This window comes from Electrona antarctica (assembly GCF_951216825.1).
Source record: "Electrona antarctica genome assembly, chromosome: 3".
Lineage (NCBI taxonomy): Eukaryota > Metazoa > Chordata > Actinopteri > Myctophiformes > Myctophidae > Electrona > Electrona antarctica.
This window is the reverse complement of record NC_136808.1, coordinates 42,336,122-42,353,410: the sequence shown is the minus strand read 5'-3', so window position 1 is coordinate 42,353,410 and position 17,289 is coordinate 42,336,122. Positions and strand designations below refer to the sequence as shown.

At 44.5% G+C, this 17,289-nt stretch overlaps 2 protein-coding genes across 2 annotated transcripts in view; one reads left to right on the top strand and one right to left on the bottom strand.

The window, feature by feature from the left end:
* Positions 1 to 17,289, top strand: part of LOC306920042 (cytochrome c oxidase subunit 5A, mitochondrial-like) — a 242,534-nt gene that overhangs the window by 200,437 nt on the left and 24,808 nt on the right. The window lies entirely within an intron of this gene.
* LOC306920244 (activating signal cointegrator 1-like) overlaps positions 1 to 17,289 on the bottom strand; it is a 79,928-nt gene that overhangs the window by 44,414 nt on the left and 18,225 nt on the right. The window contains exons 10-11 of the mRNA XM_079496936.1: positions 16,311 to 16,435; positions 15,089 to 15,180 (exon numbers count right to left, since the gene is read on the bottom strand). Of these exons, the coding sequence (XP_079353062.1) occupies positions 15,089 to 15,180; positions 16,311 to 16,435 (217 nt within the window). The remainder of the gene's footprint in view (positions 1 to 15,088; positions 15,181 to 16,310; positions 16,436 to 17,289) is intronic.

Genomic DNA, 17,289 nt, shown 5'->3' with positions numbered 1-17,289 from the left:
TTTTCCATGGCCTCTAGGGAGTGCGCATACATAAGTTGTATACAGATCGATGCAGTTCTAGGTAAAAACAGGAATTGGCCTGTTATAGTGCCACCGTGAGGCTGATTTGGGGAAAAAATTGTGGCATGTCGTCCTCGGCCTAGTGGAAATGTGTGTCATGGAAATTGGACACGGTTTGTGATTTGTGGCATTTTGTTCGAAACGGACCAATCATGTGAGCTTTTGAAGCCAATCTTAGCCAATCAGGATGGAAGATGGGAAATTGTGCAGATCTGTATTGATCATATGACTATGGAGATAGTGTATACCGAATTGTGTGATGTATGGATAAAATGTGTACGAGTTATCTACAGAAATGTGTTTTGCCTAAATCAGCCTCATGGTGGCACTATAACAGGCCATTGAGGAATATTTGGGGCAGAGGTTCGTCGTTGGCATCCAGGGAGTGTGTGTGCACAGTTTGGCATGGATCGGGCCAACGGTGCCGGAGATTAGCTGATAACGGACGGAAGGACAGACACACGGACGGAGTGCAAAACATACTCTCTCCCCATGCCTTCGGCCTGGTGGAGACAATCACAGTTCAGTTCATCTGAACAGGGAGAGAATCACAGCCCGGCAGAGATGCCTGTGGCTAATAACAGTAGCTCTGCGGGGGAGGGGGAGAGAGAGAGGTGGAGAGAGAGAGAGAGAGAGAGAGAGAGAGCGCACAGTGGCTCCATAGACCACATATCCACAATAAAGCCCTACTTCACTTGCGTTTGTACTAGTGTGTGTGTGTGTGTGTGTGTGTGTGTGTGTGTGTGTGTGTGTGTGTGTAAATCTTGCATCAGCTCTACACAGATACTCTTTCTCAGTGCGGTCCAAAACACAGCGAGTTAAGAGCAGCAGCAATTGAGGAAAACAACATCATCGACAATAAAGCCAACTATAGCGGTTCAACTGCCAGCGTTCGGCAGCGGGAGCCCAAAAACCTTTTGAGTCTAAAAGCTTGTCAAGTAACAGCTCGACAACAAGCCAACACTGTTCCCCTCATATACACATAGCTCTCTCTCTGTCTCTCTCTCTCTCTCGCCCTCCCTCCCTCTCTCCCTGGCCCGTTTCAGCTGCTGTCGGCAATTAAGGGCAGGAGAGACAAGTAATCTCCTTCTGGGCTGTGGGGCCAGAGCAGAGCAGAGCAGGCATGTGGAGTGGGCTGTGCATGGGGCTGCTGCCTCAGTCCTCCTGGCCCGGTGCTGCTTGCTTGGCTGCACTCAATCTCAGCCCAATAAAAAAGCCCTTCATTGGCAGCGCGGTGCAACTGAGCCAGACTGCCTGGGAGAGCATGTGGGGCTTTTAAAACATGAGGAGGGTGGGCCGTGGGGGATGGAAGCGTAGAGAGAGGGGAGACAAGAAAACGGATAAAGACAAAAGGGACACGTCGGAAAAAAGAAAGAGATACTTGGATACAAGGACCGAGGGAACAAAGCATATAGACGCAGAGATTTAGATAGATACTGTATATAAGCTAAAGAAAAGGCAAACTGCCTCCCACAAGATGTCAAAGAGAAAAAAAAACATGAAATACTGCTTAGCTGACTCGATCTGTCAAGGCTGTGTTCACCCGGAGAAGGAAGAAACAGATGTGTTCTTTCTGAGCCATAAGCTCGGGAATACAACCCACAGCGGGTGGGGTTGAAAGTGTCAGGAACTGAACTCTGGTCTACGATGTAGTCAGGCCTGTTTTCACCGAATCCATCCGACAAATTAAAGCCCTTTTTCTGGCAATTGTCAAATCTCTACGGCAGCACAGCGCGGTTCAACTACATGCCCCCGTTTGCCTGTTAAGACCTTTAAAATATATAATTTCTTCTCACGATACAAAGAGAAGTCTCTGGATGGGCGCTACGCCAGAATGCTACTGTATGTATGTGCAGCGCTAAATGCCAACCAGGATGAACAAGCATCTATACAGTACCGTATGTAGGACCTGTCACGTTTATTACATCATCGCCTGATCGCAAGTATTCGAGATAATCGCAATTACTTTGTGCATATAATCGTCAATCGCTTCTATACATTTCCACCATTTTTCAAAAATAGCGGAAATAGCAGATCTACAAGCTTACAACACATAATCTTGTAGATCAAGGTTTCCGCTTTGTAGTTAATAGAAGGCCGGGTCCTACGCCTCTCTTTCCGGTAGTTGCTCCCAGGAGGGGGAGGGACCACCAGGCAGTGTCGGCTGTCGTATAGACCGATTCAGAAACGGGTCTCATGGTCGCAGGCAGCGTATTTCCTGTAGGCGGAGACAACATATCTGCGGTGTAAACAGTCGGCTCTTCTACTACATTGAATGGGAAAGTGACTGATGTTACTGTTAAAGATGCCCAGAACTTAATACCTCACTTTAAATGCTTAGTATGAGGTATAAAGTACAGCAGCCGTGTGTTCATACAACAGAAAGAGTATTGGTATTGGTTAAGACTGACGCTATGTATCTTTCAGGACCTTTCACTGCTTCGTCTCACCCATTACTCTATGGCTCTGGTCTCAGCCACCGCAGTGTATTTTTTGATATTTGTTTCTCTCCAAAGAATGTTGCCACTACTGAGCAGCCATAAACTACACAGGTTCATCCCGATGTTCTGGGCATCTTTGTAAAGTTAGTGTTAGTAAAAAGCAGGTAAAAGAGTAACGTTTGAGCAGTCACTTTATCATTCAATGTAGTAGAAGAGCCGACTGTTTACACTGCAGATATGTCGTCTCCACCTACAGAAAATGCATCTTAGATATGCACCCACTACATTAACGGTGGCAGTTACAACGGAGCAGTTACACACACACACACACACACACACACACACACACACACACACACACACACACACACACACACACACACACACACACACACACACACACACACACACACACACACACACACACACACACACACACACACACACACACACACACACACACACACACACACACACACACACACGATGTGGGTAGTACTGGTGAGCTAGCCAGGATGTATGCAGGATGGAGATGACTGGCCGATGACCACACGATGTGGACCAATGAGCATCTAGAGAGATGTTTGTTGACACGACTGCAGACAGATGCTTTCCCACATTTAACGAGCTAAGCCCAGGCATATTAAACTGTGCATACACTGAACACACTCCACCGGTGTCAAGTTGGAGAGAGTGAACATAAATTAATTATTTATGAGTGTCCAACCTTGGCTATTTGATTTTTACATTATTGATGCCCTCAATGCAAGGACACGCTCCATTATTGGACGCTTAGATCCAGAGCAAGGTTTTTTTTTTTCATTCTTTTTTTTAAAATCTTCATCCATTTTGTTAAGCAGGGATTATGCTGTGATAAAAACTAATGAGCCTGAGTTAGTACTTGCTCAGCCCTCATTGTGAAACGAGAGACGGCGATATAAACCATGGGATGTTTAACCCAAGCACTTCCTCCAATTTACACATTTGAAACAAACCAGCGGTTGCTAAACCACGGTCAGATTCTCTGACGTTGGCTATGATGGAAATCGGGCAACTTTGTTTTACTGTCGAGTTCAGTTTAGGTACATCTGGGGGGGGGGGGGGGGTCAGGGTGGGGTTGGGTTGTGGGGGCGACTGGCCCCTGTATTAAAGCACAAGATTTCGTGTCATCAGCACTGACTCTACAAATTGTCTTCTAAATCATGACAGTTTTCTGAAAAGCCTATATTTCTATATCACTGGTTCTGAAACTATTTCCATATCAAGAACACACAGAATGATGTATTGTATTTGGCCCCCGACCCCCATCTTAAACTATTTTGTTCCAGGGACCACCCAGAAACAAATATTTGAGTTAAAAACGTTCGCTGGGAAAGAATATTATATTAAAAAATGTACACACATTTTCACGATAAAAAAATAAAATAAATAGCAGATCTACAAACTCGTAGCACACACACTATTTTTCAACAGCTAAAGTTTAAAATAATGTTTTAAAGTGGTTAAAAGCTATGAGGTGACACATACGCGTTCTTCCAGGTCTTAATGGCTTAACCCATTTAGACCAGAGTTTGATTTTAAAAAAAGTCTTCTAAATCCTAACATTTTTCTGAAAAACCTATGTTTCTGTCAGCGGTGCTCAACCTTTTTCACCCGGAATTATCTGTATTTGGCTGCGGACCCCCATATGAAAATATGTTGATCCAGGGACCGCCCAGAAGCAAAGATTTGAGTTAAATATGTTCGCTGTGAAAGAATATATATTCAAAGATTTGCACTACGTTTTCACAATGTTTCTAAAATAGCAGATCTACAAGGTCGTACGTAGCGCGGCACTCTGTGCTGCGCTATGAGCTTGTAGATCTGCTATTTTTTCAATAGCTGAAGCATAATAATTATAACATAATGCTAGAAACACCAAAAGGGCTTCCCGTTCTGAATTGGTTTAAAGTTCTCCTGTACTGGTGCAGTATCGTTTATTTTCTAGCTCGTTATTGCTCGACAAACATGGCGATTAAACTTCCAGAAGAAACCTCGGTTAAGGGAGTGGAGACGCATTAGCCGTTTAGCTAGAATTACTGATGACAGGTGTAGTGAAGTCATGTGTTTTCACAGCCGGGGGATTTACACGGGGCTACTCGCTCTGTCGCTCAACGCGGTTCCACTTTCCCAGCAGCCATGTTTTTTTTTATGACTTCAACCTCCTGCGGTGTGGTGTGTGTGCCTCGGGCGAAAGGGAAAACAAGAGCGCCTCGCAACAGTCAGAGCCTTTTAGACTCAACAGGCTAAGTGACTGAGTGGCTGGAACCTTTCCCTGTGTAAAGAGGGTTCTCTCTCTCTCTCTCTCTCTCATGTGCACAGATACGGCTCTGTTTAAAGAGTAGTACAGTGTGCTTGGAAAGCGGGAAGAAAGAAAAACATGTTTTAAGTGTTGCAACATGCGTACAGGAAAAGGTACTTTAATGGAAAATAAATGGTATTGGTTAGTATTTTGTAGAAATCATGGTATCTTTTGTAATCTCCGACGGTGAGATAGAAACAAAGAACTGTGTAAGCATGATGATGACTAGCCTAGTTTATCATGGAGTTAGCAGCTCTCCCAACATCTAGTATTTTTTTTTTTTAAATATATTTTTTTAAAGAATGGTATAAATTTAAAACAAGTAGTGAAAATAGCTGATCTACAAGCTCGCAACGAGGTGTGAAGTGACGCGTTGTGCGCTTGTAGATCTGCTATTTTCACTAGTTTGGGTCCTTGGGCAAACGTCTAATATCTCTTTTTGGTCTCGACCTGAAAAGTTTGAGTTAGCATAAAGCTTCCTCAACACGCACACATGCACGCACGCACCCCATGTGTACAATTACTGCGTCTGCTTTAAAAAAGAAAACGACTTCAAAGCAGTTCGAGGAATCTTAGTCATTAAAAGGTTTTTATTTTCTCCCCACCTCCTTTTTTTTTTATCGGTGCCACAAATCCAGCTTTTTTAACACTAATTGTGCTAATGACGTGTACACACGTCTTTAGAATCAAAACCACGGGGTGCCTTGGACGTGTATAGGCGGTCTTTAGGTCCTTTTTAATTATATCAAACCATATTATAAAAATCTTTTTTTTGGCTTTTCCTTCTTCAGCGATACTAGACCGGATTCGCGCATGCACACTGCCGTTCACTTTCTTGTTTACGGGCCGACAAAAGTTGCTCATAACTCTAAATCTACGGCGCTTTCCATGGTTTTGATCATAGCGCCGATGTTCTGTGGTCATTCCTGACTTCAGCAAGCACCTCGTTGGGAATATTAACGCTTCTACAGAGACATAAAACGAGGCAGCATGAGGTACTAAGGGAAAATTATGGCTCTCGGTTTTGAAGGGTAAAGGAAGGCAGAGGTTTTCAGAGTAAAATCTGCCTCATCTGCGTGGCACTCTAGCGACTTTATTATGAAAAAAAATCTTTTTTTATAGGGGGATATATGTGACCATACCATTAACATCCTATATAAGGCAACATTTCATAAACCCCTAAAAAAATAATTGCTCAATAACAACATCCAGTTAGCAAGTGGTTTCATATAGACAATATTTTAGGCCAATAAAAAAAACTATATAGCCTACCAAATTTCTCACTCCACACCACCGGCTGCCAGACTATAACCACTAAACCAGATGTTTCTTTTTCCAATTCCTGCCAATGCTACAGCATGCGGACAACATGGTCACCCACACTGCCTTTGTACAACGAACTACACCACACGCAATCACGCATGCACACACGCACGCATGCATGCACGCATGCATGCACGAACACACGCAACCTTCATTCAATCCCAACCAGGAAACTGGCACAGACACACACAGGGCTCATGGGGGGAGCCATTTTGGGGCATCAACAACAAACACGAGCAGATGTTGGAGAGCTGGGAGAGAAATGACAAACATATTGACTGTCTGCTTCATTCCAGCTCGTTACCAGTTGGCCCGCGGCAAGGCACTGTGATGGAGAGACATTTAAACTGAAAGAGGTTTCCTTTTTTCTCCTGGTTTAGTGGTATACTGTAGCTACAGATTAAATTACCGGTAGACCTGGAAGATAAAGGAGAAATGTCACCTCTATGACTCGTAATGCAGTAAAATGTTAAATGGTGAATTGATATAGTGCTTTTATCCAAAGCGCTATACATAGATTACAATTTACAATTTAGGCATTTAGCAGACGCTCTTAATCCAGAGCGATTTACATTAAGCAAGAACAAAAAGCATGGGAATACATCACATATGTAAAATGCATTTATCGCGAAACATGCGTAAGCTAAGAACGTAACTAGAACATATCTATATAATGACACTATACATACTATATAGTATAAAATAGATTGTGCATAGCATTCACCCATTCACACACACACACCAACCTGCTCATAGGGAGAAATTAGGGGTTCAGAGTCTTGCTCAAGGACACTTTGACACTAACTCTGGGGGAGCTCACAGGGATCGAACTGGGAAACTTGAGGTTCACCATCTGGCCGCTGTACCGGCCACTCTACCCCTGATCCACTGGAGCGCAGTGGTCTAAGGACATTCTACACAGTGCAGTCTAGCAGGGGTGCACTTTGGTCAAACGTACTAACAGTCCGACAGACACTAGTCCGACACCCTACCCCTTCTTTTTTTATCATTTACAATAGACCTACTAGACCCCAAGTAATTGCATCTGGCCACAAAAGATCACAGGATCTACTGAATGTGAAGGGTGAAGGTAGCCTACTGGGGGGCTGTCATACTGTGTGTCATAGGCTCAATATGTCAGTTTGACACCGTCAGTAGATCCCGTGATCTTTTGTGGCCAGATGTAATTTATTGGGGTCTAGTAGGACTATAGTAAATAAAATAAAAAAATAAATTGCTATAACATTTTGTAAAAAAAAATACATATTTAGCCCCATGCTCGAATGCCCCCGCCACCCTATCCAAAAACAGCTAAAATCCCTAAAACAAAGGAAAGCAGCAAAAAAAAACAAAAAAAAACATGAACCTTGGTTGAAAAAAACAACGTCGGACTACATACGTACAGTATGTGCCCTGTCTAGCAGATGTGGCCACATGTATTTTTCATGCCATCGTAGAGACCTCTGCTTGTCGTCAGTAGCTGAGGGACGCACGCGCGCGCACACACACACACACACACACACACACACACACACACACACACACACACACACACGGCTGAATGCATTCTACACACGGCTGCAGAAATCACATGCTGTCCGACTGACCTCCCTGTCATGGCAAACTGCCCAGCATGGAAAAGGGAGGGTGGGGAAGCAGGAATGTGAGTGTGTGTGTGTGTGTGTGTGTGTGTGTGTGTGTGTGTGTGTGTGTGTGTGAGATACGTGAGTGAGCCTCATGTTGTGTATGCTGGGAGAGAGAAATTGTAGCGTACAAATTGTAGCGTACAAATTGTAGCGTTCAGCAAACGGCTTGTTCCCTGTGAGCAAAAATAGAATTCTACACCTTCTTCACAGTTCTGACAGGAAACACAATACTGTCGAAGAGAGAGAGAGAGAGAGAGAGAGAGAGAGAGGGTGAAGCGGGGGGCGGCGAGGGAGACCGCTGTAGAATATCCACATGGGAAGTCTTGCTTCACTTCCTTTCCGTTGGAATGTGTCCAATATATCTTGTGAATTTCACTCAATAGAAACTGCTCCCGTCGCAAGTCATATGCCCATTAATGGTCTAGCACTATGGATTGTATGGAATGCATATGCTAATAAAAAACAACTTAATACTTCCTTCCTAAGGTTTATACGAGCATCAAAGCAATATTTTAAATACTTTTTATTAGCATATGCATTCCTTACATTCCATAGGACTGGACCACATATGGACATATGACATCATCAACATGCAACGGGAAGTAAGTAAGTAGCCTTGCCGAGCCATGAGGCCCATAGGGCAGGAGCCTATCTCCTGTTTTTGTAGCGTGAGGCAGCTTGATGTACAAGTACACCCCCTGGACATGACGCTAGTATGTCGCAGGGAGTGCAACGGGAGCAGTTCCTATATTGAGTGAAATATGTTCTATTTATGATATAAATATAAATAAATAATAAATATTTAAGGTGACACGTGATCGGAAATCGGGGCCGATCATGTCATTTTCAAATGATCGGAATCGGATCGGGGGCAAAGAAACATGATCAGGACGTCACATCCCTACTCCCTAGTATCAATATTATATCCTATCATATTAGACTGGATATTGTCTGCGAGTTTGGATATTGTACTATTGTCATATGGCATAAGTGTTCTATAAAAATATGAATATACTCAAAATCAAATGATCGGAAATTGGATCGGGAGCAAAGACAACGTGATCCCTACTGACATGTGGTCCCCAGCACAGAGCAAAGACTGGCAGTGGTCCCCAGCACGGAGCAAAGACTGGCAGTGGTCCCCAGCACGGCGCAAAGACTGGCAGTGGTCCCCAGCACGGAGCAAAGACTGGCAGTGGTCCCCAGCACGGAGCAAAGACTGGCAGTGGTCCCCAGCACGGAGCAAAGACTGGCAGTGGTCCCCAGCACGGAGCAAAGAAGACGGGCAGTGTCGGTAGGCCAATAAGAGGCAACTGGACCACAATTCAGAATGACGCCTCTGGGGAGCAGGCCGTTCCCAGTACATCTGGGTACATCTCCACCCCGTGCTGAGTGAGTGGGGTGGGGGTGAGGAGGCAGAGCACAGATCATAATGCATGGCCAATTATCAGCAGCAGGGGGTGTGTGTGGGGGGGGGGGGGGGGGGGGGGGGATCTGAGAGGGAGGAGTGAGAGATTATGTGGAGAGCGGATCGATAACAGCAGTCAGTTTCTAATGAGTGGAAGGATGGCTCCGAGTCAAGCAGATGGAAATCCTTCCTGCTGTGCCCCGAGGCGCTCTAGCTTCTCTCCCTCCATGCTGACACAGACAGTGGGAAATGATTAACTCACTCGCCGCCATCACCGCCATCTGGCGTATACTCGAGGACCGCCAGCCATTCATATCAACGGAGTGTCCCGCTAATGTTATTAAACACTCGCATGACTGAAGTAAGGCCACCTACCACACAAGCCCAATTCAGGTCAAAAAGAACAAAAAACTTCTCTGTACATCTGTCTTTATGTACGTACGTGTGTACGGCTGAAATGCACGTAACTCGAGAACGACTTCAAATTCGACAAACGCGTTCCACACCCCTGGGAGTGCAGTGCCCGGTGTCGAGTAGGTCGGACCCACGGTTGTCCAGAACCGCCACAAAAGGCCTCTGCCCGGGCTCTGGACAGGGCCCTTGCCCAGGCTCCGTAAATGGAGCTGGCCTGTTCTGACATCACAACACTCCATATTTGGGCATGCCTGACACAGAACTCCATATATAGGAATAAAGGTGACAGCGTGACAGTTAACTTGACTGGAGCTGTGTTTATTTTTCTTCTTTCATACATACATACAGCACACTTCCACCGTCTCGTTCTCTGTGCTCTTGCTCCGTCTTTAGATAATTCATTCGTCACTGGAGGCAGATTTACAAGCGCGAGGGGCAGAGGAACCTTCACCGGCCCCCCTTTAACCCTTTAACCACCCACAGCTGCCACAGCAGCAAAGGACAGCATAAATCCTGTTTCCTGACCCTCTCGGCCGGCCGGCCATGTGTGCCGTGCGCTCCTCTGAGCGTAAAAATACCACGGGATTGCAACGTTACAACCTAGTAGTTCTTAGCCTGCTAGTCTAAGATTAACAGCCGTAGTGCTGCTGCTGTTCTGTTCGACAGACAGATTCCTCCACCTAGTCTCAGATTAGCAGCCGTATTGCTGTTCTATTTGATAGTGCTGTAAAATACACAGGATTTCAATGTTACAACCTACATTAGTTATTAGCCTGCTAGTCTAAAATTAGCAGCCGTAGTGCTACTCTGGTTGTGTGGCTGTGTTCGACAGAGATTACTCCATCTAGACTATGATTAGCAGTCGTAGTGCTGCTGCTGTTCTGTTCGACAGAGATTCCTTCTTCTACATCTGCCTCTCTTTCTTCTGAGCTTTGTGTTGTTGGTGGGTAGCCCTTTAATTTATGACCACTCTGCGACTGTGCAAATGGACACACACACACACAGGCACATGCAGGCGGGGCGAGCACGAACACACACACACACACACACACACACACACACACACACACACACACACACACACACACACACACACACACACACACACACACACACACACACACACACACACACACACACACACACACACACACACACACACACACACACACACACACACACACACACACACACACACACACACACGATGAAAGGGCAGTCACACAGCCTGCACACATGGTTTTACAACCCTGGTGGAATGAGTGCTCGAGGAGGGAATGAGGAGAAACCCTCTAACATGTACAGGTCCCAGCAGTGGTGGGAAAAGTACGCACATGTTGTTACTTAAGTAAAAGTATCAATACTGCAATGTGGAAATGCTCACAGATATACTTACCCGAACAAGTAAAAGTCTGGAATTCAAAATTCACTCGAGTAAAAATACAAAAGTATCGGTATCAAAATGTACTTAAAAGTAAAATACAGTGGGTCAACCCAGCATCATTCAACGTCTCCTAGCAACCTAGCATCATTCAACGTAGATGTATCTGTCTCCTAACAACCTAGCATCATTCATACATTGGTTTATCTGTCTCCTAACAACCTAGCATCATTCATACTTTGGCGAAGAGCGCCCTCTATCGTAAACCACTGCAAAGACCACATGACGTGACATGACGTGCATGGCAGTGAATGTGTTTTAACAAGACAAAATAACATTTTTTCAGAGCCAACACAGACCTCTTGAGAAGTACAATCAACACACACACACATGGAGATGCTTGCAAACCCCCCTCCCCCCCACACACACATGCAATTGTACACACGCACGCACGCGCGAACACGACAGCTTAATAAGAGCTAATTACATTTCTCAAAATCAGCAGAAAGGAAGCATGTGCAATTTCCAATGTCAATATCTCATTAAAGCTAGAGTCTCTGTGTGTGTGTGTGTGTGTGTGTGTGTGTGCGCATGTATGCGTGCGTGCATATGCATGTGTGTGCATTAAAGGGGTTATTAAAAGGTTGTTGTTGCACATTACTCCCCAACTCTGCTGAATTGTAACTACCATTTCCATGAATGTGCAAGTCGTGTTCCTTCAGCTGAAGGAATAGAATAATGACATAGTGAGCGATGTGACGATAAATAACTTAACATTCAGAATAAGATACGACACAGTTAGTTACCCAATCTATAACTCATGTCTCAACTGCTTCTGCTCAATAGGCAGAAAATAACCAATTTTATGCTCAAATTCAACTTGCTCAAGACGTTTCACTCTACTTTTTCATGTCAAGGACCCCCAAATTGACACTAATTATCCCACGGACCCCCATTTGAAGAGATATGCCAGGGACCCCCATAAGAGAAGATTTTTATAGCTCTAGCAGTGATTCTCAACCCGTTTAATTTCAAGGACCCCCAGTTTGACATGCATTATTCTACGGACCCCCAATTAATGACATTTCAATCTCCCCAATCCCCAATTTATATTGTAAATTCAATGTTCATTTGAACTATCATTTAGCTGGGGACCCCCTGGAACTCCCATAAGAACCCCTGGGGGTCCTCGGACCCCACTTTAGGAACCACTGCTCTAGCCGATCAAGACCTGGAAAGGATCCGTTTTGTTTTTGTTTTTTTATCTTAATCCTCAGCTGTTGAAAAATAGCAGATATACAAGCTCATAGCGTGGCACTGAGCGTTGCACTCTTGGGGGTGTCAAATGAATGTTTCATTTTACACTCTCAATTTTTAAACATCTGCATTGCTTAATTCACAAGAAGTCTACAATTAGAGAACGTAGAAGAATTGTTATTTTAATCAATACAGCATGGAATTGTGGACAAAAGCTTATCTGACGACAACAAAATAATCTTTAGTTTTGGGTCTGAGAGGCTGAATGTCATCGGTCCGTCCGGCTCAAATGCAGAATAAATAATGTTTGATATGAAAAGGGTTAAAAAACAGTTCTTGGCCTGGGCCGTGGCTCAGCGGTCCAGGCACCTTGGCCAGTAGCCCGAGTCTGGCAGTGTGCCGCGGGTTCGACTCCCGATCCCGACGGCCTTTACTGCATGTCACTCCCCCATCTCTCTCCCCCATTTCCTGTCAGCCTACTGTCTGTCCCTCTATAAAAAATATAAAATAAAGACGAAAGCTGCAAAAAAAAACATTTGAAAAAAAAACAAAAAAAAAAACAGTTCTTTAAAATGATACTATCGCATAAGATGGTATACGTAGTATAATATTATCATTAACAACCCATTGGACGGGAACCCCTTTTGGTGTTTTAAGCATTATGTTATACTTTAGCTATTGCAAAATAGCAGATCTACAAGCTCATAGTGCGGTACAGAGTGCTGCGCTACGAGCTTGTAGATCTGCTATTGTTTTTTTAAATCGTGAAAATGTGACACAAATCATTGAATATATATTCTTTCAGAGCAAACCCGCAGCTAAAATCTTTGCCTCTAGGGGGTCCCTGGAACAACATATTTTCAGATGGGGGTCCATGGCCAAATACAGATAATTCTGGGGGTCCTTGACATGAAAAAGGGTTGAGTATCACTGACATAGAAACCTAGGTTTTTGAGAAAACTGTTTTGCTTATAAACTGATTTATAAGCCTTTTTTTAATGGACCTCAGTCCTAAATGGGTTAAATCATCATACATTCAGCCTGCAGTAGCAGACTGTGGAACATGACTGCTCCACTGAAGGTGCTGCTAGTAACATGGTGCACTATGCCCTCTGGTGGTCGGAACATTGAACTGCATCATCCGTTTTACATAAGCAGTGTTGGTCTTGACAGCACGTTTAGTTTTATAATAGTCTTTTGAGACTTTTAGTCATATTTTGTGTCAGCTGAAATGTTTTAGATTTAGTCTAGTTTCAGTCGACTAAATATCAGAAGATTTTAGTTCATCAAACGAGAAATGGGACATCCTACTATGAATGTGCCACGTGTGTGTGCGTGTACGGTTGTAATGCAAGTAACTCGAGAACCGTTTGACCCACCGACTTCACATTCGACACACACGTTCCACACCCACACAGGGAGTGCAGTGCCAGGTATCGAGTCGGTCGGACCCACGGTTCTCCAGAACCACCACAAAAGGCTCTGGTCAGGCTCTGCCAGTGGGCCTAATGAGGCCAACTCCTTTCACCTAGGTTCAGGCTCTGCCAGTGGGCCTAATGAGGCCAACTCCTTTCACCTGTGCAATTTCCAGCCTCTGCCTCAGCCAATTGAGGCTCAACCAATCAGGCTCTGCCAGTGGGCCCAATTGATTGCCAAGTACACTTTTCAGTTTGCAGTCTTCACACACACACACACACACACAGATCTCCATGTGGGACACCGGCTGACAGTTAAAACGGGTGCTATGGCAATGTATATCATTAGGTTCCCAAGTTGCATCGTTCCCAAGTAGGCCGGTGGCCGACTGCGACGGGCACGTACAGGTCTAGTAAGCAATAATACACACACAGATGGATTGGACCCAAATACATGAACGCGTTGGCCGTTGACTATCATTGCACGCGTTCACGTGCGTTCACGTATGAAACAGCGTTCACGTGTCATCATGAACGTGCGCAATGATAGTTAACGGACCAGTGCGTTCATGTGGTCCAAACTGCAATACCAAATTCGGCCACTATGTCCATTTCGCCTCATGGTTTCCTCCGGGTGCCGTCTCTATTAATATATACTCTAAGACACACACACACACACACACACACACATCTCTCTCCCCCCCATTTCCTGTCATCTTACAGGGCTGGTTCCAACACTAACCAATGCTCTGTGTACTAGACAGACAGTGGTGACAGTCTGAGTACTCAATTGTTTTACTTTACTGGTGAAAGTATCAATACTGCAATGTAGAACTACTCCGTTACAAGTAAAAGTCCGGTACTTGCGTAAAAGTACAACAGCATTGACATACTTAAAGTACCAGAAGGAAAAGTACTCATTGTGCAGAATGTCCCGTAAGTTCAGTCACACGAGAGAGACTCAGAGTAGAGTCACTGCTTCTTCGCCTGGAAAAGAGCTAGCTTAGGTGGTTCGGGCATCTGGTTAGGATGCCTCTCGGGCGTCTCCCTAGGGAGGTCCTCGAGGCACGTCCCACTGGGAGGGGCAGACCAAGGCGCAGATGGAGGAAACACATCGACTCACTGGCCTTGCAATGTCGCGGGATCCCCCAGGAGAAAGTTACTAATGTTGCCCTGGAGAGGGACGTCTGGAGCTCTCCAGTGGAGCTGTTTCCCCCGCTACCCGACTACGGATAAGCAGTTGAAGATGGATTGATTGATTGATGGATGGATAGATGGTTCGAGTAAAAGTACTGACATTTTTAAATACTACAGTAAAGTAGAAATACCAAAAAGAAATGCAGTAGGAAATGTAATTAGTTACTTTACAGCACTGCTAGACAGGGCTGGTTCCAACACTAACCTGCTCTGCGAACTGCTCCTGGGACAGACAGTCTGTCATGTTGACACAGCCTAGCAGACAGCCGGTGGGATAGTCCTTAGGAAACCTGGGCTCTGTGCACACGCACGCACACACACACACGCACATGCACACGCACACGCACACGCACACACACACACAAAATGTTTCAGTCTAGTTTCGGTCGACTAAATACCGTGAGATTTGAGTCGACTAAGGCCCAGGCTACACGTATATGGCTCTTTTGCTAAACGGATATTTTCGTCCATAGATCCCTCCATAGATCCCTGCCCATACGACAGAGATATCCGAGTCCACACATAAACGCAGAAACGCATTGAACACAGGATATGTGAAACTTTAATTGGCTGTCAACATGCTGAGCTCTGAATGCAACTATATAGCCTACAAAATAAATACACGTAAAAAACAGTGGAATTTGCATCAGCATAACATAAGCTAAGCAGTTGATACATTTTCTTCTTTTATGTATGTGTGTTGACAAATGCTGGGCACAAACATATCTTTTTTGAGACTGGAGCAGCACGGACATTTAGAGCCTTTTATTAGGTGCTAAGTATACAAAAACTACTAACGTTTCGACCTTGCGGTCTTCATCAGAGTCATGACTCATGACTCTGATGATGGCTCTAAATGTCCGTGCTGCTCCAGTCTCTTCTCCTTATGCAACTCATGTCCTTGTACCTGTGAAGCACCGGATCAGCCGTTTCAGGCTTGAGGGGCGTTGGTAGACTCCGTTTGTTCCTATATCTTTTTTGAGGTTTGGGGACTTTTAATTGATTCAGCATGAAGACTAAAGCCTTCTCAATAAATATACGCATGCCTTGATCGCGGGTACACCACCATAGGAGCTGACGCTGATATGAGCGGATTTTACGACCAACGGACGTCAACGTCACGGCCAAGTTCATGGCCATGATTCCATGATTCCCACGTAATGTGGAAATCCTCGTAAATTCCCATCCGCTCACGCTCCGCTCACGATATGAGCGTAAACGCCGTTGTGAATGAGATGTGCGTAAATCTCCAAATCCCGACTTTTCTCTCCATATAATAAAAAAATGATAGACACTTTACCATTGCTCTGGCGACTTGGCAAGTCCTGCACCGAAAATAATAGCAGAGTCAGACCTATATAAGTGTCGCGTCCACAACAAGTTGTGAGCATGTAGAGTGTGTTAACTTGTTAAATCAACGTGTGTACCTTTCTTGTAGAGGTGACGGTACATGGCCTGGACCTCCTCGATCTCCTGAGGCGTGGGCTTCTTAGCGGCAGCAGCGATCCAGAGACGGCCGCGGTGAGACGTATACCAGTTACGTCCCTCCACCCTGTCCAGACAGACAGACAGACAGACAGACAGACAGAAAGACAGTGTTGATAAGAATACCAAAACGGTCGCCTGAGAATATTAGGGTTGTATGGTTTTACGGTTTAATACCGTTTCGTGAAATCTTGACGGTCTCGTTGGCCAAACCGGCTAAACCGAATGATTATCGTTTACGGAAGCAGTAGATAGAATGGCGGCGTCAAATGACAGCTCATGGAGAATGGTCTCGAACTAAGTAATGCGACATTGACTACCACTAAGACTTTGGATTTCTAAAAGGTTGGGAGATATGGCAAAATATTCCTATGAGGGATCGTGCTGAAATTATGTGATGTGAGAACAACTCCGCTCCCAAACTGGAGTTAATGTTATACGAGGGAGGGCGAGCTCCAAAAGTGGTCTTTGGTATACCACTTCACAAAAAGTGGTATATACCACTTTTATAAGTGGTATACTACTTATTTTTTTTGAAATTATGTTTTTATTTTGGTCATTGTGTACAAGCATAATGAACAACTTCATCATGAGAATTACATTACATTCATACATATACAGAGATATATTTCCCACGTTCTCAATGGTGACCAAAGTTACAAACATTTTTCTTTTTCTTTGGAGCAAAAATAAAAACATACAAACAAGAAAAAACAAAAAAGACGAACATCTGGGCAGCTCTTAAGGGAAAAGGGGGAAAGGAGACGCTTTCACATATCTACATTACAAGTTATTTGTAAGCAAGTACAGGGTCATACATTCAGCAAGTTACAATAGAAGAAAGGAAATGAGAATAAAACATAAAAAACAAAAGAGGCATAGGACGAGCGGTAGCAACACAATACTTTGTTTTCCCTTATT